General features: G+C 45.4%; 1 protein-coding gene across 2 annotated transcripts; it reads left to right on the top strand.

The window, feature by feature from the left end:
• The first annotated feature begins 4594 nt into the window (after positions 1-4594).
• LOC118789846 (adenylosuccinate synthetase isozyme 2-like) lies at positions 4595-24846 on the top strand. Of its 2 annotated transcripts, XM_036546529.1 has the most exons (13): positions 4595-4901; positions 16018-16120; positions 17092-17160; positions 17321-17371; positions 17908-17974; positions 19725-19832; positions 20146-20227; positions 20370-20496; positions 22110-22264; positions 23071-23195; positions 23614-23711; positions 23880-24029; positions 24508-24846. In XM_036546529.1, exons 1-13 carry the CDS (start codon positions 4704-4706, stop codon positions 24558-24560), a joined length of 1386 nt encoding a protein of 461 aa, XP_036402422.1. In that variant the 5' UTR covers positions 4595-4703; the 3' UTR covers positions 24561-24846. The 2 variants fall into 2 exon arrangements, with proteins under 2 accessions (XP_036402422.1, XP_036402423.1); XM_036546530.1 differs by lacking the exons at positions 4595-4901; positions 16018-16120 and adding an exon at positions 16582-16612.
• Positions 24847-25190: the final 344 nt, after the last annotated feature.

The raw sequence follows: 25190 nt of genomic DNA, 5'->3' as shown, positions 1-25190 counted from the left end.
GAATCCCGGAGCTGCTGAGCAGCAATCGATTAGTTAGCCTAACAGTAGCTAGCCGTTCATGCTTCGCTTGCGCGAACGATACGTGATTGGCCATCGGCTATTCTTGTCTAAAACATCCACACAACACGTGTAAGGTACTACTAATATGTAACAACAAGGAATACATATGTTGGTAGCTAAATCAGTACAACTGCCTTGATTTTATTTTCCATTGCATGCATGTTATCGGCAGTGTAGCACAGTGGAAAGGAGCAGGGGTCGTAACTGAAATGAATAGTTTGTTTTTTCAGGGCTGTTCAATCTCAGTCGTGGAGCCTTCCCATCGTTACCGTTTGTTTCCCAAACTAACTCGCTAATTTTTTCCGGTAAAACGCGAATGCGACAGCTGTAGTTACCCTAGTGATGAGTAGAGTTGACCGAGTTAGTACGTCCTTGAGTACGCACTGAATATCATTCTTTTTGTTGCACCTGTATCGCTAGCGAGCTATCTGTGGACTATTAGTACCATTCCGTGGTCCCATTCTTTAAGACGAAACGTTGTTGTAGCTGTCGCAGAAAATGTGCTACTTTCCTAGTGATTATAGTGTATATACATGCATACACAAATAGTTTTTATTACCTCTATTTGCTTGTAATTGTTTTAAACTGAGGGCATATTAAACAGTAGCTGCAGACAAATATACCGAAAGAAGCATATGATCCGTGCCAGAAATATGATGAGATACTGGCAAATCAAAAAGATAATGCGCAGATATGCAGAAACTGGGTTTAAGAAAGTCTGGTATCAAAATCCGTTACATCTACAGTACCAGCAATTCAGCCTTGATATGTCAGCCCACACTAAATCTATGGGTTACTTCTCTGATGAAACAGCTCCACATTATGGGAGCAACGCAGAAATACAAATGACACACCCATGAATTTATCTTGAATGAAATACAGCTATACAGGGACACACAGCTCCTGATTTTGCTGGCACACATTCGGGAAGCATGGTGGTAAAGGTAATGATTTTATCATTGTGACAATGCCTTGAATTACTATCCACAGACAGGGGAATCTCGAAAATGCTGTAACAGCAGCTTTGATTCCATCTGATTGGTCACTACACGTGTGCACTGACGTCATCCTCATCGAGTTTTAGAAGGATGATCAACTATTAGATCACTCTAGTTCTCAGCAAAAGTGTGAGTCAAAACCATTCAGCAGTGGTAGCGTTAGTATGAGTGTTGGCCATTATGGAGCACATGCATTGGAAATACTAAATAGAGTTAAACAAATTTACCATCCAACCTTACTTTTTTACTTTTACAGCTAATTAATACATATTGAGGGATGTTAAATTTTGACTAAATCTGCTCTCTGTGGCTCTGACACATTTGCCATAGAGGGGAAAACATTGTATGTAGGTCCATGGTGGTTAATGTTGTCCACTGAGAAACTAATGTCAAAAAAATATACTCACAATGATAACAAGCCTGGATAAAAACATAAAGTCATACATAGGAAAAATTCAAAATTTTTCAATTTTAATAATTTGAAAGTTTTAATAATGTTAATAACATGAATTGCAATGTTCTTTATAGTAGTTACCCTTAACTGCCTGAAGCAGTGGTTCCTAAAGTGCTTCCCGTTGGCCAAATGTGGGCCCCCAAGGCCAATAAAACCCGTATTCAATTAAAAATCACTCATGGTAATTTAAAGAACTGCCTTTTTAAGATCCCTTTAAAAAAGAATTATTGGCGCATAGCAACTACGCCACTGCCATCAGTGGTAACCGGAAGCATCAGCTAATAGCTGACGGCTACTTTACATTTTTATTTAGGTCGCTAGTTTGTGGTGTTGAATATGTGTGGATCTACTGAACCTAGGGGTATGTTGGACTTCTGTATCTGTAAATATATAAACATTTTAGATAGTGTAGGCACTGTAGGTGGTTTCAGGTCAGTGTAAGAAGCAAAGAGATGAGCCATTTTAATTGTCATATTGATTTTATTCTGTTTTTACTGGCTCTCAGGACACACATAATCTCATGTTTAGTTCATGTTTAGTATCAATAGGCCTATGTAAGTAGCCTGTTCTTTTTTTCTTTCCATAAAAGATGCTGTAATGTGATGGCAGGGCTTTTTTTGTGCTTTCACACAGGACAAGATGCCCAATACTTTCACAAAAACACTTTTCAGGGGGATTGGGTTATGTGACATCATTCAAACCCATTAATCAGGTTTAATACTAGGCTACGTTTTGTTGTTGGTGTTTGTTGTTAGTGTTTTTAGTTCACTTATTAATGATTTGAGTAAGATTTCTGTCTTACAACTTGACAATAACAGGTTTAAGGGTCTCGTTTTTGTTCCTGTCTTGATGAGAGGATATATTATCAAAATATAATACAAAAATGTATGGTCTGGGACTTAATGTGGTCTCATGAGCCCTATTTTGTCCTTTGTGGCCCTCCATCAAAAGCAAGCTACCAAAACTGGCTCTCTAAAACCAAAACTTTGGGAACCCCTGCTCTAAAGGGTTCACCTACTGCCACCACGTGGTTGCTATGAGGAAATGCTGGACAGTCGTATCGCATGTCAATTATTATTCTTTCACTCAAGGGAGACGAGCATAGCTTACGTTTCAGATATATAATTATACAGCATCTCTACAGAGATGATTCAGGCTTTGCACCTTACTGAAGGCCACAAGAGCTTCACCAGGCATTGAAATCTGCAGCCTTCCATCTGTGTGCCCAGTTTCCCAGTACTAACACCCTGTCCTCTTCTTTTCCTGGTAATTCACACAGATTTCTACTCATACCATATAATGCTTACTTATTCCCCTTTGCACACAAGGCTCCCTTCAAACAATGCCCCTGTTGTCCATCAGAAGCTCCATGTTTATGCATATTCCTTCTCCTCACCTCTTCTCAGTGTGTTAGCGTTACATAATCTTCCTCTGTCCTCTGGTTCCATTACTCTTTTGATTTCCATAGGAAAGCTACTGTAAGTTCAGTGTGACCATTGGCAGAAAATGTGTGATTCCCGGTTTTCATCAAAGTGGTGCACACGCACACACAAATCTGTGACGTTCAACCTACATTTGCCAGAGGTCAGACTAGGATCCCCATTCAGACACATTACCCAGAGTGCACTGCACTGATCTGCAGAATATGGCCACCCTTTTCACAGTCGACGGCGTTAATGATAGCTTGCATTCAGCAAAACTGCACCTCAATAGGACTGTTTTTTTAAGGTTACATTGCCTCCAGCACATACCTCAGCATTGGCTGGGCCCAGCCTATATGATCCCAGTCTCCCTTACGATACTAAGAACGTGGAATGCGGAATCGGTATCCCTTCTTTTAGAGTTGGTATGCAGCCAAAGCGTTTCTATATCGGCTGAATGCCCCACCCTAGACGACCCAGGGAAGTGTTCATATAAGGTCACCTCCGTAAATGTTTGTGCTTTCTCTAGGACGGATCAATTCAATTTAGCCAGCAGAAGGCGACATTGTTTCAGTAAAGAGACAAAGCATCGCCACCACTCGCAGTGGAAGCAGACAGACAGAAAACGCATTTGCGTAGTAGTGAAGTAATAGTGCTTTCGTTGGCGTTTTTAAAGAGGTTGCATGAGAATTGGGAAATGAACTTTACACGGAAACATCTGAAGTTAGTTTCCTAGACAAGGTACCCTTGTTCTTGATGCTCGTGCTCAACGTTAACGTTTACGTCCGGTAAATAACCAGATGTATAGGCTTATGTAGCCTACACAGTGTGTGGGAAAACAAAACTATATAAATCATTAATTAAGGATTAAGTGTGTCTGTTCAATATGGAAAACACCCAAAGATACATAATTGTTCAAAGAAAAAAAAATGTAGTGTAATCTCCACAGAATCAGTGCTAGGCAGGCCTGAACGTATACGATCATATAATCGGTAAAGGCAGACGTATCTCCATATTTAATAACTTAATGAATTTTTAAATAACCTGGGAGAATAAAATGTAACTCATAATGAATAAATGTAATACCACGCTCAGAAGTCTCTGTTGAGTTCCGCGTCCTGGACAGAATGCAAGCCATCACGGCCGGGTGGGTTCTGCTTCCCAGTTACCAGCGTTCTTTTCGCTGGCCGTTGCCATCTCAGGAATGTAAGGGCGCTATGTAACATAAGCCGGATGGTTAGTTAGCATTGTAAGTCAACGAGTCGACTATCTAGCCAGTTCGCAGGATACACCATGCTTAAAAACGGCGTGTGTCTGTAATGATCATTTGCTGGATGGGATCAGTCATGCGTGTTCTCATGCGCGTATTCTTCTCATTTTCCGTGCAGAATTTCAAGGAGAAAATGCCTCAAAGTCAGATTTGTGGATGAGTCCTCCACCAACCAGGGATACTTGCGGCTTTATTCTCTAAATCGAATCGCTAATGTTTTTAGCTAACATTAGCTAGCGAAGATTATATTTTACGGTGAGGACTACTGCGTAAACTCTCTGCACTGTAGTGTGTGGTGAGGTGTGCACCTCCGTTAAACTTTTCGGCCACTGTGAGAAGTAGAAACGCATTGGCTGGGGGCGTGTCTGGTTATTAAACGCTCGAACAGTGATCACGTAGCTAGCTTGCTAGCAGGCAGCTAGCGAGTGAACCGGGAAAAGGGAACCGGACAGAGATAGCTTTGCAACAGATACGCCTTGATACGCCCGTGGCATCTAGTCATGTCGGAGAGCAGGAGCTCAGAATCGTCCGGAGAGCAGGCGTGTAGAGCCGGCACCAACAACGAGGATCCACGTGTGGCCGCTCCAAATGTTGGCAATAAAGTCACCGTGGTGCTGGGTGCTCAGTGGGGCGACGAAGGGAAAGGCAAAGTCGTGGACCTGCTGGCTCAGGACGCCGATATCGTTTGCAGATGCCAGGTAACCAACCGAGCAAAATGACATTTTCGGTAAGCGTTCTGTCAACCAGGGAGCTGCGATACGTGTTGCAGTATAATGGAAAATAAAGTGTAGATGGGTGACAACACAACTGAATAGCAAAATTAAACAAAACTAAGTAGAGATGATGCGGTAGTACTATTTGCTATTACAGTTTGCTCGCTAGCGATCTTAACTCGACATCATGCAAAGTTTGGATGACAATCTTTTTGACGTCATCGTCAACTACCGTCAACAACTTCAGTAGTTAACTTGCGTTCATACATTGTAGCTGGCTACCAGTCAGATAAGTTCAAGATTTCGCTTATCGAGCTAGTCAGCTATTTTGGCCGAGAAACGCGATAAAGCTGCGCACGACAAAGCGAGACAATCAGTTAACTAGCTAACTTCCTACTTAATGTCACCTTGAATGGGCTGCTCTTGAGTTTCATTATGCGATTAGTTAGGAAACCATGCTCCCTTGCCACCCAGCTAGCTAATGATTCTGATTAGCGTACCGTGCAACGCTTCGTTTCGTTGTCTTTGAAGTGGAGGGGTGGTTTATCAACCAACTTGCCGTACCACCAAAAACGATTTGGGCGGAAATTCAAGTGACTACTCATTTTACTGCCTGAACGTTTACAATATAGTTATCTGCAGCACTGGATAACGCAGACACAACGTCTTGCGTGAAATGAAGACACAGATAACTAGTGACACGTTTCGTGGTTTCTTGAAATGCCTACAATAAATAAATAAATAAATAAAACATCGAAAGCGCGGTACAACACTGAACGTGTTTTTGAATGTTAGTAAAGTACTTATTTTACCTGCCATTGCCGCATGACTAGCAACACAAGACGATTTCAGTCACGTGACACGGCTGCTTTACGCAATCTTCTCGGAGGCTGTCGCTTGAGGTGTAAATTGTTCTTCTTAGCTCAATGACTTGAGTAAACGGGTTTTCAAGAATGCAGGGTGCAATTATCAAAGTAGCTATCAATCTTCTGTGATACGGACTTCACCCACGACGTACAGTAGATGTATTAGTACCCCTCATTTTCTGTCCAAGGCGTTTTAGTCAGATTTATGCACATTTTCTTCTGTTTGTGCCTCCACCGCCCTCTGTAAAACTGACATTTTCTGTTCAAATGTGCATTTTTTTAACCATTTATTTGGCCACAGATACCTGCCTTGTGTTTGACTAAATGAGCTCCACCCCATTACTTAGACATAAGGCTTGTAATAATTCTTTGTGTTGGGGCAATGTTAGCATACGCCTTTCCTCAGAAGCTGATCTTCTGTGTGACCTGTTGCAGGTGGTCAGATACTAGACACCACATGTGACAGTGCAACAGAGGACAGTCCTTTAAAAATGTATGCTGGATGGGCTACTTAAGAGCTACCAAAGCCTTAATTCCTAGCTGGGCAACATTGTGGTTAAGGAGCAGAACTGGTTATCCAAAGGTTGCCAGTTTGATTCCCAGGAAAGCCAGTGCTGCATAAATATAATAACCAGGTGTATAAATGGATATATGTAAAAGTTGTAAGCCGCTCTGGATGACAGTGTCTGTTAGGTAAAACGTAATTTAACGCACTGCTTAACTCCAGCTTACGTCTTAATTTAGTTACAGTCTCCGGTCGCTGAAGTTTACTTATTTAAAATGCTCCCTTTCATCAACAAACTCCGGGTACAATTGAAAACCAGAGCTGCCTTATGTAATTTTCATAAACTCGAACAATTCACAGAATGTGCCTGAGTGCATAACACTATGATTTACAAAATCTGCAAACTGTCATGCATTCTCCAATTTAATGATGTTCAGCAAAGTTATGCGAGAGCTCTTACAGGTGCCTTAGTATGGAGTTCCAAGGGTTAGGACTTGTGTTGTGATCATTTATGGAGCTGTAGGTCCTAATATGGTCCAGAGTCGTTTAGGCCTTATAGCTCCCGCTTGTGTTTTTAAAATGACTTTACAGTGACTTGTCGCTGCTTTTGTTCTGTCTCAGTGAAATGAATGCCATGCTGATGTCTTCAGTAGATCCTCTAAGAGGCTCTCTGAGATTTTCTTTAAAACTGGCTTATTTGTCAAGTGTAGATTCAAGCAGGGGTAAGAGTATTAAGTCATATCGTAAATCATTTATGCTTCATGGAAGTGTATTTTTTGTCATTTTTGTGTCTGCAAAAGATGCAGTCATGGTCTAAATAAAGTTTCGATTAAAGATTGTTTTTAAAATTTCAAAAATACAATTCTGTGTGATCTTTCAGTCTCAACATTAAAAAAATTGAGTCACATTTCACTAAAATCTGGGAAAGTCTTGCCAAAGTCAGGCCAATTTCTTGAGCCATGAGCTATAACCCTTATTTTTCTAAATAAAAATAGTTTAAATAAACTTAATTTAGGTGTTTAACACTATTATGTTATGCCTCACTATGTGCTGAGTCACCACTGAAAACCAAGTTTTGTAGCAGAAAGGTGAGCATTTTGTGGCCAGGAGCAAAATTTTTCATTATATTTTCATACATTGTCGAGCCTTCCATCAAAGCACAGGATCATTTGTTTTGTTAAAAACCTTCCTTGTGATACCGTCCCGCCCCCCTTATCAGCTCCCCTGCAGCTGGAGGGAGGAAAATGAATTGCGTGTTCACCCCACAAAGTCTTCCTGTGAGCCCGCCGCTCAACAGAAGCATGCTACACAGTGCAGCAGAAGCAGTATTTTTATGAATTCGGCGAATCCCTGCCGTGTTACTCGCCTTCCAGGAACCACTCTGGTCAGGTCAAAAACACCACTTCTGAACAGCAGAATGCTGTAGTGGTTATGATGCTTGGCTTGAAATCAGGTGGCAGTTCGTATCTTTGAGCCGGTTACTTCACTTGGATTTGCTTTGGGAAAGCCCAGAAAGCATCACTGGAAGCCATGTTAAATATGTGCAGAAAATTAGTAAAGGAGGTTTGGTTAGTAGGGCATCCAGCAAATGGCAGGGCATATGAAGCTTTAGAATTAGAATTAGAATAATATATAATCTTTACACGTAGAAGTCCTTGTGAAATGTAGAGTGCAGCGCGGCCCCATTTATATTAAGGAAGTGTCTATTCTCTACAGTTAGAGGTGCGAGTAGAGTTATTTTAGTATAAAAACAGTAGTGGCAAATAGCAGTGATCATGGCCTGATTTTCAGGTGCTGATGCACGTTATGCCCTCCCAGTTTCAGAACTTGCGTGGAACGTCAGCAGAGAGAGAGAAATCCTGGCCAGCTGATGGAGATTGACAGGTGTGCTGAGTTTTCTAGGAGTGCCTGGAGAAGCAGCTGAAGGAGTGACTGTTATTGCACGATTTAAGAACAGGGTTCCCGAGTTGTCTCTGTCACGCTATGCGCACACCAGTGCTTGGGGGGGACATGAAGGGTTTTAACTTGTAAATGCAGCCAGTTTTTCTTCTCACATTCGTTAAGCGTTGCGATTACTGACTGGGCCACGTCTCGTCGCATTGCGCTGTTTGCTTGCTTGGTGGAAACTCTTCTTTGGTGTTGGTTTCTGCTCCCTGTCTGGATGTGTGTGTGTGTGTGTGTGTGTGTGTGTGTGTGTGTGTGTGTGTGTGTGTGTGTGTGTGTGTGTGTGTGTGTGCGTGTGTGTGTGTGTGTGTGGAAGAGGGCTGTGCCTGTGTTGTAAATGAGATCCGGGGAACCATCGCGGGTCCCAGGTGGGGGAGTTTTATGTCCTCCATCAGCAGGAATAAACACAGCTGCATTCAGACAGCCGGACGGGAGGCTGGTGTGAGCTATGCCCCCCCTGCTGCCGCTATGTGCGGTATTGATAGCAGATTGACACAGCTAGGACTTCACTCAGGCAGGCACGCTGCCAAGGCTGTGCAGTATCTACTACATCTTTGACGTCAGCGGCGGGGTAGTGTGACTCCGGCGCTGCGTGTGTGTGCGTATGTGTGGATATGCACGCGTGTCTACACATGCCTGTGTGGGCGTACGAACGCGCATGTGTGTGTATGTGCGTACATGACTCTGTGAGTGTGTGTGTGTTTGTGTGTGTATGTGTGCACCCATGTGTATGTGACTGCATCTTTGCGTGCATGTTTGTGTATGCGCATGTATGTGTACGTTCCTGCATCTTTGTGTGTGTGTATGTGTGTGTGTGTGTGTCTGTGTGTGAGTGCGTGTGTGTGTGCATGTGTGTGTGTGTGTGCATTTGTTTCTGTGTGTGTGTGTGTGTAGATTGTGTTCAGCTTTTTATAAAAAGGCCTGTGGCAGCAGGCATATGGATGAGAGGATGGAAAGAGGAGAACGCTTCTCATGCATTTTCTTGTTTCCTGCCAGACGATTAAATGGACACTCAGATCCATGTCACAGGCACCAATCACTGCTCATCCGGGCTTCCACAGCGCACCCCTGGCTGAGAGCTTTTATTGGTTATATCTGGGAGCTTTATAGCTTTGGGTTTGAAAATGGAATTTTCTGGTGATTCATCCTCGTTATGTTTTCTCTGCCCCTGTATATTTACCGGACTCGTAACCCGAGCTGACAGCAGACACAGGTGTCTTCTCATTTGATCTACAGTCTGCTCACAGCTATATGGTTTGTGGATTATCTGTGCTGGTGATTGAAATTGTTGTAGCATTTACACAAAAAATACACACATCTCCACATGTTGACAGGAGGGGTATGTACATGTAATGCTTACTTTGTGACAGACACATAGTCAAAGAGGAAGCAAATTATTGTACTGTTGAAATGGTGTGCAGAAATATAGCCAAGTACAGCCAATTGTTCCACAAATGTCTTGGCTCATATCATCTTGCTCAGTGTACCTGCCTAGTAAGCAGAAGTACTTCTGCGTGTAGTATTTAGCTAAAACGGTAGTTAGTTCTCCAGCTAACAGACGTTTGTCTTTGATGTTATTTGATATTAAGGTTATTTGTCTGTTTAAAAAGTGTTTTTTGTGGACTGTGTTTTTTGATCTCCCTTTCTTTGGCCTGGTGAATCAGGCATGTCTTCATTGCATGGGCATGTCCCCAGATCTTTATGAAGACATGAAACGTTTTTTCCACCTTTTAAGATTTGATGAGAGTAAACTTGTTTCCACTGGCTTTTTTTCTGTGTATTTATGTGTGAATATAGAGGAACAGTGTTCTGAGGTGTAGGGGTTCTGGAACATTCATTATGTTTAATAAGGCAAAGTAAATACACCCTCATGCCTCATAACTGCCTATGACCGAAGAGCTTAAAATGATTCATATTTAATGTTGATCCTATACAAGTTGAACAAGTTTAAAACAGTTTAACAGCACAAATGTTGTTTTTGCATTTTCCATATTCCCTAGCGGAAACTACATTTTTCAGTACTACAAGTTTTACAGTAAGGAAGATTTAGAGGAGATTTTATATTGATATGATAAGGTATTGAACAGACTTCCTATTCACCTTCCAGACAGTTTTCTGGGTGGATTATGCAGAGATCGCACCCTTTCAACTATGACTTCAATGACATGTAAGGAAGTAGCTTCATAGGTCACAGACACTGGCCGTGACTGCATCCAGTTTTGGCTGTGTTCTTTCCTGTGCTCCCCGGTGGTTGCCAAGCCGTTTCTGTTTCGGGAAGTGTTTGTGTGTTTCTATGGAGGTTTTGGCCTGCTGAAACAGCTCTCCAGCAGCCCTGGAGCCCTGGGGGCCTGCTGCTCTGAGGTATTTCTATGTATCTGTACTTACTGCTAACCAGGCCACGTTTAGCAGTACGAAGGTATGGGATGCTGATGCTGGACAGGGTTGAAGTAGTGGTGCCCCTGAAATGTTGGTGAAATTACCACGACAAACTGAGAAAGCTAAAAAATATAACAGACTTGCACTGATTTGGTTTAATAGAAGGTGTTTGGCTGAATCAGCTGCAGTCAGCCATATACACCTGAAACTGTCTTTAGTAACTACAATCTGATAAGGATTGTTAAAACAGCTGGCAGTATGTGGAGATGGTGGTAGGTTGCATTGGTGATCATGTAGTAAGTTGCATGTAAGTCAATGGTGCTAGATTCCACCAGTTGCATTTATATAGTGCCTTTCATCCCCTATGGTGTTGCGTCACTATAAATTTGATTCACTGTGAAGTGGTTTACAGTTAACCACTACCAACAGTCACATAGTCATTGCTCAATTTCCTTTTGGCCTGTGGGCTCTTCAGTTGAGATGTATTTACAATTTAAATACATTATAAAAGGTTAATTTGACAGTCCTGCTCAATTCACAAAACATAGTCATGCAAAACATTTGGCAGTAATGGCCACAACACGTGAAGCATTCTAAAGTTCAGAACAGCAACAGAATAACATGACCGCTCACCCACAGTCAAACTGGGATACCTCTGGGGCTTGTTAAACTCTGTCATCAAGGGCGCTAAAGTGGCAAGCCAGCCACTAATCCTGGTTCACAGCCTGTCACTAACCCTCATTCACAAAGCCCGGTCTCTCTGTCCCTACTGTTGGACCTAGGCCTGCTCTGTTGGGTTTAGAGCCCAATAATGCTAACAATGCGCAAGGGAGCAGGGAAATTTGCAACCCCAATCCCAAGATGACCATCCAGGAAAGAACTGAGGACTTTTCAGGGCTTTTGTGGGGTTTGAATCATGTCTGTTTTGAGGCTCTAATCTGTAGATCCTGATGTCCCAACCCCAACCTCCTGAACATTACAACACAGAAGCATGTGATAACTCTGTCAAAAATATGCTTTGATGATTTTTTTTTTTTAACACCAAGTCATCTTTCATGGCCATGTAATCGAAGAAACCACCCACTGGTATGCTAACAAAACACAGAATTTTCCTATTTGCTTTTTTTCAACAAGAAAAAATGAAATTGAAATATTAGAGGCTTCGATCTTTTTCCTGTTACATATTTTCCTGATTCAAAAGAATTTTTTAAGATGGAAACTACAGAGATCAAACCACTCACCAGCTTCCACTTTGTCTTACTTTGTAGCCACGGTGATGCTATGTGCTTGCCTTTATTATAATAATAATAATTATTATTATTATTGCAGTGGTATGTCTAGTGCTGAAGAGATGTTACATTACATTACATTATTGTCATTTAGCAGACGCTTATGCTAGAATGGCTTACATAGGTTACAGTTACACAGGTTACAGTTTTATCCATTTATACAGCTGGATATTTACTGAGGCAATTATGGGTTAAGTACCTTGCCCAAGGGTACAACAGCAGTGCCCAAGCAAGGAATGGAACCGGCAGCCTTTTGATTATGAGCTACACTGCTGTTCTGGAAGGAATGTGCTCAGCGCAGCAGGAAAAAGATTAAATATTTTGTCTTAACCTCTGTAATGTCTGTATATTGTACTAGTGTTACCCTCATTCTCAGAAAGGGGGCACCTACTTTCCATCGGCAAGGTCGTATTTTGCCGCTTCCTGCGTGGTGAGAAGCGTCGGCGTGCGGCCGCGTGACAGGGAGGGTCACACATTTCCCGCATGGTTTCGCGCAGAGGGGTTGGGGTGAGGACATCGTAAAGGCAAACCCAAAAGGACAGGCATCCACCCACCTGCTAAATTAGTCCCAGGACAGCAGCCCTCCAGGAATAGCTCACTCGTCCCTCCTCATGGGTCCGTTCATGACGGCGGCCCTGGCAGGGGGACATCATTCATTCTGTCTGTGACGTAAATACTGACTGAGGCAGCGGTACATTTACATGTAGCAGACACTCTTATCCAGAGCCACTTACATACTGTAGGTTACAGTTTTTTTTTTTACAATGTTATCCATTTATACAGCTGGATATTTACTGAGGCAATTGTGAGTTAAGTACCTTGCTCAAGGATACAGCAGCAGCGCCCCAGTGGGGAATCAAACCGACAACCTTTCGGTTACAAGTCCTGCTCCTTACTACTGTGTTACGCTGCTGTAAAGCAGTGGTAAAGACCCTCACAGAGACACCGATGGGTAAAAATCCATTTTTAACGCATGTGATATTAATCACCGATGCAGACATCTGGGCATTGACCTGTGTGAGCAAGCTGCGATGGTGTTCACGCCTGTTTGGAATGTAAGCGAAGAAGAGAAGAGTGCAGAGAAGAGTGACATGAACAGAGCTGAAATTTTCTTTCCTATTGCATTTGCGTTCCCATTCATTTGTTTAGATCTGTATGTGAAGGAAATATTTTTCAGTATGTTACTGTTTCTAGTAGCTCTTACAGAGCACCAGTAGTGCAAACCCATCTGCCCTGACCTGAACCGCATCCAGAGAAGGTGTTGTAGCTGGTCGCGTGATGGGTCGCAGTTTGCCAATATAAACGCAGCTCGCAGGACAGGTGGACAACATGAATATACTTTATGTGTGTCTGCCAGTGGCGTATGGGATCATGCAAGGATCAGTGTTAAAAACAAAAGATGGACCAGTCATGCAATTCAAATACGTACCATTGTAAAAGTTTCATGGCTGTCATTCTGCCATAATTAGCACGACACATCGTTCCTGGAATAGGCTCTATAAAGTGTGTACATTTTTTTTTGTTTTTATGATGGTGTTTTGTGATTATTTGTGATATTATTAGTTTTATTTGGAATGATATCATCACATAAAAGTACGCCAAAATCAGCAGAAAGCCACACAGAAGTGTCATGGTGAAAGGGACGACATAAAATATACTAAAAATAAAAGTGTTGTTACAGCAGTCCCGGGGTGCGCCAAGAATCAGGAAGCTGTGGTTTCAAGGATGTTAGGGCCAGGAGAGAGGAGAGTCTGGCCTCACGGAACCGATATGCTGTTACCATTCTAAATGGATGTGTGTGCATGTTAAGGCTTTTAAAGCATTTTGGGTCTTAACTTCATTTAAGTTAGCTTTGCAGTGAGAGATTGGAAAAGAATCGTGTGTTTGTTTTGGATAACAGTTGTCATTAAAAATGACTTCACGACAGGGTGTGTTTTACGCTTTGCTGACACATCACTGTGGAGTTGTTCTTAAAACATTGCTTTGTAGCCTTATAATAAAATCAGTGTCACGTTTTGTGCACATTAACGACGGAGCTGAAATGACATCCATAGGAAATTGCGCATTTGAGGAATGTGATGCCTAAAATACGTCAGAATAAAGCTTCTGAAATATTGTTTTTCAGTCATTTTAATTACTGTAAATGGTAGCATCAAGTAGAATACAGTAGGATCATTGTTTGTAAATTAAATCGGTTATATTAAGTTACATGATTTTGGAGAAATGACACATTCCATGTGGCTGGCTGCTGGTTCTGCTGCCCCCCCCCCCCCCCCCCCCCCCTTCCCCCAATAAGAGGAGAAGCTTCTGAAGGAATTTTGGAATTTTAAGACTCCTTGATTTCAGGTGTATGTTAGTTAGCTAATTACTGAACAGAAAAAATACTACGAGGTTGTTTGGCATACATAAAATGTGACTTAACCTGAGCTCCTGTGGGGACACAAAGACCAATTATTGCATCACAGTCCTATTGTTTCAACTGGCTAATATAAGGCAAACAGAAACCAAAACGCTTTTAGCAGCACCCAGTCCCTGAAAACCCTTGTGGGGGGTTCACTTTATGCAAGGGTAAACACCTCTGCCTAAGGCTGAATGCAGAACCCAGGGGAACAAGTTTTCTCCACAAACAAGATTTTCTGTGGTAGGAATGCTGTGTCAGTTGGCCTAATAAAAATACTCACACCATTTCCGGTTAAACCTGGTCGGCCTAATGCACATTAGTCAATAGTTATTAGTCAATACTTGAATTTAGAGTCGGATTACAACGGAATAATATCACGTGTAATAAAACTTGTGCTTGAGACATGAAGACATGAGAGACCGAATGGGCAGCTGCATTCACAAATGAATATGGAGATGGTTTGGAATGGCTCGTCTTAAGTGCATCGTTTTCACAGTTTTCTAATCTTCTGCTTGTAGAACAGGGAGGAACAGCCATTGCAGAGCATGTGAGGAGATGCTGTTTGTGGAGCTGTCGTCGTTATCTAAGGGACAGAACCCATCATCAGGCATTGCATTTTGTTGCTCAGCAGAAGTTGTCTTCCAGACTGATTTATGCGGTTTACATTTTTGAGATGCTGTTCATATATACAACTGGATATTTACTGAAGCAAGTTGGGTTAGGTGTCTTGCACTGTACAACAACAGTGACCCCGGATTGAAACCAGCAACGTTTTGGTGTCATGGCCTGCTCCTTACCACTACACCACACTTCTGCTCCTTATCCCAATACCACACAGCTATTTCTTTAACACAAGACCATACTGCTGCTCCTTACCACTACACCACACTGCCGCCCTGCTCCTCACCGCTACACCACACTGCCGCCCTGCTCCTTACCGCTACACCACACTGCTGCCTGCTCCTTACCGCTACACCACACTGCTGCCCTGCTCCTTACCGCTACACCACACTGCCGCCCTGCTCCTTACCGCTACACCACACTGCTGCCCTGCTCCTTACCGCTACACCACACTGCCGCCCTGCTCCTTACCGCTACACCACACTGCTGCCTGCTCCTTACCGCTACACCACACTGCTGCCCTGCTCCTTACCGCTGCCCTGCTCCTTACCGCTACACCACACTGCTGCCCAGTGCCCAGTACACTGCAGACACCAGGAATGTCACATGTCTGGGGTGTAGGTGTGCTGAGCACTCTCTGGTGGAAGTGCTGGTCTCTGCTGCAGGCAGCAGCCTGGAGAGCAGGCCTATAGTGGCCCACAGGGGGCAGCAGTGGGTCAGACTGTGTGTGTGTGGGGGGGGGACCACCAAGCCGCCCCCGAAAACCCTTCCCCTGAGGCCTCGTTGTGTCCTCACAGTGAGGGTGACTCTCCCCCCTTCTCACATCCCGCCTCATCTCGTCTTACGATCCCTTCATTTCTAGGCTGTCTAGTCAGGTTGCACAAGTTAACTTGTGGTAGGGCTTAAATAGTGTTTTGCTCACACCGACTGGTCTGGGAGTGTTTTTAGCCTGATCCAACACTGTTGCACATTCAACCTGAATGGATGCTCTTCTGTTCTTTTGTGCTGAAAGTCGCTCTGGATAAGAGCATCTGCTAAACGAATGTTATGTAATGCAATGCAATGCAATGTAATGTGATGAAATGTAACATCTTCACAGGGTGGAAACAATGCAGGCCACACCGTGGTGGTGGACTCGGTGGAGTACGACTTCCACCTACTGCCCAGCGGCATCATCAGCCCCAGGGTGACGGCCTTCATCGGTGGGTACGGGAGGGGGCGGGGGCGTGGGTCAGAACAAGCGGATCTTTTGCATTCATTTCTCTCACAGCAGGATAAGCAAGGCCTAACACCGCACAAGGACCCCTGTCATCAGCGGCTTAAAATGGCAGCTCGCCGGCCCTCCTCGCACCCTCTGCAGGAGCACTTACGCATGCGGCACATTCTGCAGACTCTGGGGCTATTTTTAATGCGAGCTCCGCGGCCGTTAGCCGCGCGTTTCCACAGAGCAGCCTGGGACCCAGTGTCGGGGCGGTGTCTATTTTTAATGCGAGCGCGGCGTTGCTAGCCGTGTGTCGCTCACAGAGAAGCCCAGGACTCTGGGCGGTGGTGGTGGTAGCGGCGGCTTCCTTCTGTAGCCCTGCCAAGGCGCGCAGCTTTGCCCGCCTCCGCTACGCCACTCCGCCGCGCGGCACAGACTCAAGAAAGATTACAGCTTGAGCTGGAGCCAGCAGCTGGGAGCGTGGAACAGCGCGGTAAACAGAATTTCATCTGCAGCGGCTTCGTTTTCGCTAATGGCCTTCAGTGTTTGTTTTTGGCAACGGCCGCTTTTTGGCACCGCGGCCGCGTTAATAATGTTCCCCATACCGTGCTGATCTGAGGCATGTTCAGTTAATGTTCCCCGTCATTTTTTTCCCACTGACCTTATGTTTCGTCTCTTTAGATTGTATATTTCTGCTATATTGTTGTATCGATTGTACCATTTTACTGTGTTAACTGACTAACTGTGCTAACGTTACAGTTTTGAGAATACTGACAAATAAGGCTGTTAGAGTAGTCGTGGATGTCGTTGCTGACTGAGCTATGAAAATTCTGCTCCTGTTGCTATAGCACATTCCAGCTCATCTTAAAGAGATACAGTGCTTGTGTTCTTCATGGATCATATCCCAAATGCAAGCATGGACACTTTAGGGATGAATATTTCGCCTGAAAGGTTTGTGTACCCTGCCCGCAGGTAACGGGGTGGTCATCCATCTACCAGGGCTTTTTGAAGAGGCAGAGAAAAACCAGCGCAAGGGGAAAGGTGGGTCCAGTCAAGGTCGCAGTGTCACTCACAGTATCCTAAAGCTGTGTGCATTCTGCTGAGTGGAACATGCCAGGGAGCATGAAAACGTGTTGGAGAGAGAATCCCTGGAAATCCATGGGGAATACAGATCTGATCTGCTGTTCCCACTGTGTTACAGGTCTGGACGGCTGGGAGAAGCGTCTGATCATCTCAGATAGAGCTCATATCGGTAGGGTGGTCCTTCACTGAGCTCTTTCAGCCCAGCTTCAGGCACAGACACAAAGAGCTGAAGAATTATCATTTTGGCAAGGGGTTTTGGGAGGTTCGCTCTTTATCTCTGACCATTTGAAATAATAGTCTTACTGAGTGTCCGAGATTACTAGTGTCCTATGACTATAAACACATCATCTTCCACAAAATGTTATCCTCATTAATCATTTGAATACTGAATACTGATCAGTCATTTACTGAATAAAATGAATAAATTTGCTTCAGGAATATTTCCTGTGTTCTACAAGTTCATAGAGTAGCAGTGTAGAGGACAGTCTAGTAATAAGTCAGCTAAAAAACTGAGGTAATCCTCTCCAAGCCAGAGCAGAAGCGGATGCTCCAACGAGGAGCCATTGGTGTAAATGCTGTTAAAATGCTGTTCAGCCGGTAGCTCTACAGTAATAACGGACTATGTCGTGCATGAGCAGGGTTGCTAGGAGACCTGACTGCTGAGAGTGTGAGCTGTTCGTCCCTCACTCTGTCCCCCCCCCGCAGTGTTCGACTTCCACCAGGCCGTCGACGGGGTGCAGGAGCAGCAGCGACAGCAGCAGGAGGGAAAGAAGTAAGAGCCGCTTCAGTCTGTCCATCGCTGCAGCGGGCGGGGCAGGGTGGGGAGCTGTGGTGGGGAATGGCAGGGAGAAATCTGCAGGTGTGGAATCGCAGGTAGATAACCGCAGGTGGGGTGGGGAATAGCACGTAGAGAACTGCAGGTGGAGAATGGCAGATAGGGAACTAGGTGGGGAATAGCAGATAGGGAACTCCTGGTGGGAAATACAGTAGTAGATAGATAACTGCAGGTGGCGTGAGGAATAGTAGGTAGAGAACCGCAGGTGGGGAATAGCAGTTAGAGAACTGCAGAAGGGGAATAGTAGGTAGAACATTGCAGGTGGGGAATAGAAGGTTAGACAACTGCAAGTGGGGTGGGGAGTACCGGAGGGACAGGGAGCCGTGGATGAGAAATGGCGGGCGGAGCAGGGAACCGCACCACGTTCTGCTTGAAGCTGCGAGCTAAGGGGAGCTACTGAACACCGTGTTCAGCTGTGAGGCGCAGGGGGCGAAGGCCAGGCTGTGTCCCATAGAGAGCAAACACTGTGTGGAGTGTGTGTCCTTATGTAACTCTTATCCTCGGGCTGCTTCTCCGCCATTAAACCGAACGACAGTGAAATGAAGCGCAGCTTGTTAACTCCTCGTGCACGCGGAATCATGCGAGGCCGCTGCAGTCTGCGGGGGATGACTCATCCTCTCTGGCTCGGAGGAGCGGACAGCCGCGGCTTTCTGAGGAACAAACACGTCCTGCCGGAATGTTTGGGGCCGGAGCAGACGGACTAGGCGGCCGGCAGGGGAAAGCGGCGGCCCTGTTTGCGTCTGCGCCGCACCCGTCCAGCCGCGGCGCGGCAGATCCCTCTCGCCCGCGACACATTTGGGCGTGGGAGGTGTTACATGCGCTAGCACATCTTCCAGATGCCACAGCTCAGATGCAGAGAGCCCGCATTCTGGGCCTTAGCTGTGCTGCTCCAGTCACGTCAGTCTTTATGTCCCGGGGGGGGGTCTGAGTTTCTTCACTCAGCTGCCCTATCAGAACATGATGTAGAGTTTTTCTGGCTCCTGATTGGATGGTGGCCATCTGCCTGGCCTCACTGCAGGCCCGAGCAGTTGTAGTGTGACTGCGATGTGTTTGTGGCCTTGTTTCGAATGTGAGATATGTCAGACAAGCTGGAAGAGTTGCTGAAAGACACAGTCACTATTTGTCACAGTGCACTCTGTTCCTGCGGACTTAGGACTTGGGCTGTTGTTTAACTTTTTTTATGTCGCCGTCTGAATAAACTAGCATGAGGACACATGAGTCCTCACGCCCACAACATGTATTGGTTCAGATCTCACTGTCCTTTCATAAGATGGGGAACACTGACATCTTCGTACTTTCTGTGTCTCTTTGTTTAACGAACATCTGTTACCCGAGGTGATCAGGCAGCCTTTCCCTCATTCACATGTTCTCGACCCTCTGTGTCTTGCTGGAGCATTTCAGGGTAGATAAATACCTGCTACAAGGTACACCTGCAGTGTCTCTTACGAATCAGAGGAAACCTTCCAGTTGCCCCCAGCCACCTTCAGAGTTCCTTCTATATCCTCACAGTGCATCACATAATTAATTTGTGTAGCTTCTACTTTTACAGCAAGGTATTTTCTGGTAGGTCATAGGTCAAGCACCATGTTCAAGGATTTGAACTAGCAACCTCCAGGGCTGGCTCCTGAAGCAGTGCTCCCCACTGTGGTGTGATTGTGACTGTGAGTTGCCCTCTTTCTCCTCACAGTTTAGGGACAACGAAAAAGGGCATCGGGCCAGTTTACTCTGCCAAAGCTGCGCGCAGTGGACTCCGGATATGTGACCTCCTGTCTGATTTCCAGGAGTTCTCCGAAAGGTAACAGCAATTTTTGAAACAAACTGCGGTGAGAGAGAGAAACGGGCCTGGGAATGTCAATAGCTTGTGTCAGACTTAAATGCTTCCCCAGTGAAACAAGTGCCCGAGCTTTGGGTTCCACTTTCAATGGAACTTTATGTAGTTCGTCAGTGTGAGCAACAAAAGAGGTCCTATCAGTGCCATTCTGTATTTCTGAAAGGCAGAAATAGTCACAGCATATGTGCTTTATACTAGAGCTGACTTTGTAAAAAGCCCTCACACTCAGAACTGAAGCGCTACAATGCACCACATGTGTCTCCATTCTTTTTTTTAGATATAAAATTTTAGCCCGACAATACAAGGCCATGTACCCAACGCTGGAGGTGGACATCGACGGGGAGCTGGAGAAACTGAAGGTGAGCTGCCTCCCCGCCCTGGCGTGAAATCGTTCTCTCTGTGTCCTGACACGGTGGTGGCTGAGAGGGGCTCAGGTGGAAGGAGTGTTGGCCGACGGAGGCGGTACGGGCGGGCTCTGACCAAAGCGTGTGCCGTCGCCAGGTGTACGTGGACAGGATAAAGCCCATGGTGAGAGACGGGGTCTACTTCATGCACGAGGCGCTGCACGGCCAGCCCAAGAACATCCTGGTGGAAGGAGCCAACGCCGCCCTTTTGGACATCGACTTTGGTGAGCAGCCCTCCACCACCCTGTCAAAGTCATCCCATCCTGGGTTCATGTGCTCTCAAACCTCCTCTGTCACTAAGCACTGTAATGCTCAGTTAAAAGCCTCCTGGAACTTTATACAGCTGGTTCAATTTTAGCAGGTGCTAATGGACCATTTTCACCTGAAACGGCTGACAAAAAGTTAAACACTGTGGGGCGCTGTTTCACCCACCGCTAGTGAAGGCAGCGTTTCTTGAAACTCTACACATGATGGTTTTTCTTCCAGCTGTGCAGTTTTGATTTGCTGTCAGTTGATTTGTGGTATTCTGACAAGTGTCTGCTGTTAATATTTTTATTTCAGATATAATATGAGTTGTTGAAAATTTGTTTGTAACGATATAACGCTGGAAGGATGGCCATGAGTGTTTCTGTTCTGGTAATGTTACACCTTTTTGTTGTAGCCTCTCAAACCAAATTTGTGGTAGGAAAAGAATATTCAGTTTTATTAAGAATAATTAGCTGTTCAGTGAAGCCTTGAAAAATTTATTGAAACAAATTGGACTGATCAAGCTTTATTGAGCCAGCTGCCCAGATTGTACGTGGGGCGGATTTTAACAAACATATGTTTAATAACCAACTTTGTAATTGAATGAACACAAGCAGACTTACAACAGCAAGTGCCTATTATAAAGAATTTACAGTAGATTGACAGTTGACAGCTCAATCAAACCTGATTCGCTGAGAGCTTAACGTGAACTGAAATCGGCATATGGTACATGGTGTGTCTCCGTGACAGACATGGAGGAATACTGATGTAAGGGGCTTTTGTACTTGTCCAGTCTGCACACAGGTGGATAAAAGTAATCTAATTTATGGATTCTGATGGAGCCTGTCTGTATGTAGACATAACTTCACGTCAGGATCAGTGCACAATGCCTTCCTAAGCTCTCTCATAAGGAGAGTGAGTGGGGCTGGCTTGGCCGAGACGGAGGGCATGGCACCAGCACCGCTGTCAGTGTTGACACAGGAAATGCCGTGAGATTGAGCCTGTGTAGGCCTGCATGCCCCGGGACACAGAACAATAACCCACACGCCCACACGCGGCAAGAAACGCCACTCACCAGTCTGTTGCCTGGGTAACCAGAAGAGGCGAACACTGTGCTAAGAGGTTAAGCTTTGTGTGTATTACCTTCGGGTGTGATTAGGAAGCGTGCCTCGAGCCTGTTCTGGAACCTTTGGTTTAAGTTTAATGATATTGGATGCTGGGGCATTTGTTTTCTCCTCAGCAACCCAGGTTTCCAGGTATCAAATTAAATCAGCATCATTTGGAGATCACCGGGGGTCACACCCCATAACTGCACTTCACTGTGACGCATTATAGCATGCATATTAAAGAGACTAGAAGTACAAACTCATATCATGAAGAGGGTCTGTTGCTGAGGTAGGTATGTGATAACAGGCCATTATCCACTTATTACTGTAATACACGGTAATGAGGTCCTGTAATGCACCACAATGTGTTGTCACAGAGATATACTGTAATACACTGTAATGTGTTGTTTCTGGGACGTAATGTAATGCACTGTAATGTCTTGTTTCAGGGGTATATTGTAATGCCCCGTAATGTCTTGTTTCAGGGACCTACCCGTTTGTGACCTCATCAAACTGCACGGTAGGAGGGGTGTGCACGGGCCTGGGCATGCCCCCGCACAACGTGGGAGAGGTTTTCGGCGTGGTCAAGGCCTACACCACCCGGGTGGGCATCGGAGCCTTCCCCTCCGAGCAGAACAATGTAAGCGAGCCGTCCTGCCCTACTCACCCCTCAGTTGCTCTGGAACATTCTCACATTCCTTCGCCGGCAGTGCTCCCTTCTTTCGGAAACGGGCTGTCAAAGGCGAGCCAGAAATTGTGAAGGTGGGGGGAGAGCAGACAGCATGTGAGTGAGACAGGGCGGTGAAGTGGAGGCCGCGACGTGCTCATACACACCATAGGTGCGGCCTTGGCAGTCCCTATGGTATTTCCCATTGCCAAGAGAGAAGGGTCCTTGCTAAACAGTGCCATCTAGTGGAGGATTTATATATGTCATTTCCACCTTTGGATGATGCCAGTCAGCTGTTATTCACAGTCTGGATGGATTCTGTACTTTCCAAGAAGAATAATTGACTATGGTTTCACATTAAAATAGCACAATAACCTAGTAACAAGCCTGCTTTATTGCATAGCTTAAGACATATTTTTAAAAGCAATCATGGGCATTTTTGCATTTATCAGGCTAAAAAGACCACATTTTTTAATTTGTATGTCCGTGACATCCGATCAGACTGGAAAACTAGACTACATGCTGGTGAAGTGACTTTACAAACTCTTGATGACCACAGCACTGCCTCTGGCTCTTCATTTGCCTAATACTGTGGAAATGTGTAAGTTTTTGAATGGGGCTCAAAATGTAAAAAACAAAATGGAGGATTGTTATGCTAATGTACTATGGATGTTTGAACAGTTGTCACTGATAAAGGTGATAAAATTTGAGTTTTCTGGAGCCTGTCCCCCACAGTGCGCCTGATTGGTCGAGAGACTCTGACACTCTTTCGCTCTCAGGAAATTGGGGAACTCCTGCAGAGCAGAGGCAGGGAAGTGGGTGTGACCACAGGGCGAAAGAGGAGGTGTGGCTGGCTGGACCTGGTGCTCGTCAAATACGCCCACATGATCAACGGCTTCACTGCGTGAGTCACTCGGTCTGAATCAGGAGCCCAGTCCCTATGTGAGTCACACGGTCTGAAGCAGGAGCCCAGTCCCTATGTGAGTCACTCAGTCTGAATCAGGAGCCCAGTCCCTATGTGAGTCACACAGTCTGAAGCAGGAGCCCTAGATATTTCCTGCTACAGCTCAGGGTCAGTGTCCTGCTGAAGAGTGCAGCTTGGCACTCACACACCTGTGCCCTGACTCACACACCTGTGCCCTGACTCACACACCTGTGCCCTGATTGAGCTCATCCCAGCCCATAATCAGTAGTTACCTATGAGAGAATTCGTGGGAGGTATAGTTATTCAGACTAACTGATGACGGGAATTTAAAAAAGTTTTTCATTTTAAATATGTTGTGTTTAACATATCACAATTCCTTTCTCTTTGTGCCATTCAGCATAGCTCTCACCAAACTGGACATCTTGGATGTATTGACTGAGATTAAAGTTGGTGTGGCCTACAAGGTGGACAATGGGATGATACCTTACTTCCCAGGTAAGTGGCTCAAGTTCTGGAAAGTTCTGAAGGTAGCAGTCGCCCTGTGAGACTGTTCTCATGCAAGGCTGTAACAATGATTGTCTTTTTAGCCATGGGCGGTGCCATTCATCTCAGGGCTTGCGCCTGCTGTGGTATGAGGTAAACGACAGCCCCCTCTTTCCTCAGCCAATCACGAGATCCTGCACAAGGTGGAGGTCCAGTACGAGACCCTTCCGGGCTGGAACAGTGACACATCCGGTGCCAGAACCTTCGAGGAGCTTCCGGAAAACGCACAGAGATACGTCCACTTCATTGAGAAGCACCTGGAGGTGCCGGGTGAGAACATGCCCAGGCTGTTCAGTAGGGTGTACAGCCTCTTTTCGGGTGAAGGGTCCCTCAGTACTCTGTGGGTCCTGGAAACAAAAGCACTGTAGCCATGAATTTACAGTATGCAGTAAATTCAAAGCACTAAATCAGGTGCTGTTTTCTCAGTCTCAGGGATTCTGTTGGACTGACCTTAGTTTTCCACTGTATTCAGTATGTCAGAGGTGGTCTCAGGCTGTCTTTTTTTATTGAAATGATTGGGGCATAAGATTAGAGTCACTCTAATGGTGCCCCTTTTAGTAGTCCCGTTACATAACTGACGAGCGCTTGTTCCAACTGGCAAAGCAAAAGCTGCCTTGTTTCGGCTCCTCTCTAATTGGAGGCCTGTACTGCTTTTCTTCTGTGTGTGGTCTCTGGGGTGAACACCGCTGTGAGGGTAAGAGAGCAGTCTTCCTCCTGCAGTAGGTGTAACCTGCTCTTTCTTCCCCAGTGAAGTGGATCGGTGTCGGAAAGTCACGGGAGTCCATGATCCAGCTCTTCTGAGGGCGGAAAAGCCCCACCACGCCAGTCCCCGGCTGAGGTCACGGGGTCAACAGAGGTCACACTGCAAGTGCGGACACTTTCCAAGGTGGAAATTTCTAGATTTTTGGACAGCAACGGAACCACAGTGCACCAGCTGGGATTACCCTGGAAGCTGTGGCCAGTTGTGCTCTTTGGTAGATAATGCTGTTCTTTACTGCTCCCAGGCAGACAGACCTGTGGAGATGTGTGGGAGAAGGACAATACTCCCCCTGCCTCTCTCTCTCTCTCTCTCTCACTCTTTCTCTCTCTCCCTCCTCCTTTGTCTTTTTGTCATCCTCGTGTTGGGGTTCTGCAGAATTGTCTCTTCAGATCATCGTAGGAAACTTCAGCAGCTCATAGACACGCCTCTGTGTTTAACGTTTGCCTTTTCTGTGGGCAAGCACAGCAGCGTTTGTTTGCATAGAAGGCTTTATGTTGGCCTGTAATTCCCAGTGTTACTGGCATATTTTAATAGGTGTAAAATGCGAGGTGTCCCAGCCTTAATGGAAGGACAGCGAATTGTTTAAAGAAGCAGTTTCTGAGCCGCAGCGTCCCCTCAAAAGGAGCAGCGTCCTCCTGTTTGGCTCATTCCGGGCTGTCTGGCCTGTAACC

Source organism: Megalops cyprinoides, chromosome 15 (genome assembly GCF_013368585.1).
Source record: "Megalops cyprinoides isolate fMegCyp1 chromosome 15, fMegCyp1.pri, whole genome shotgun sequence".
NCBI lineage: Eukaryota > Metazoa > Chordata > Actinopteri > Elopiformes > Megalopidae > Megalops > Megalops cyprinoides.
The sequence above is the reverse complement of the archived record's forward strand: the minus strand, read 5'-3'. Positions and strand labels throughout refer to the sequence as shown.

Excerpts from the sequence above, each read along its gene's own strand:
- LOC118789846 (XM_036546529.1), top strand. The coding sequence starts at position 4,704 with ATGTCGGAGAGCAGGAGCTCAGAATCGTCCGGAGAGCAGGCGTGTAGA. Across the intron at positions 16,121-17,091 it reads CAGGGTGACGGCCTTCATCG|GTAACGGGGTGGTCATCCAT; the intron begins GTGGGTACGGGA and ends CCCTGCCCGCAG. Across the intron at positions 22,265-23,070 it reads TCCCCTCCGAGCAGAACAAT|GAAATTGGGGAACTCCTGCA; the intron begins GTAAGCGAGCCG and ends TTTCGCTCTCAG.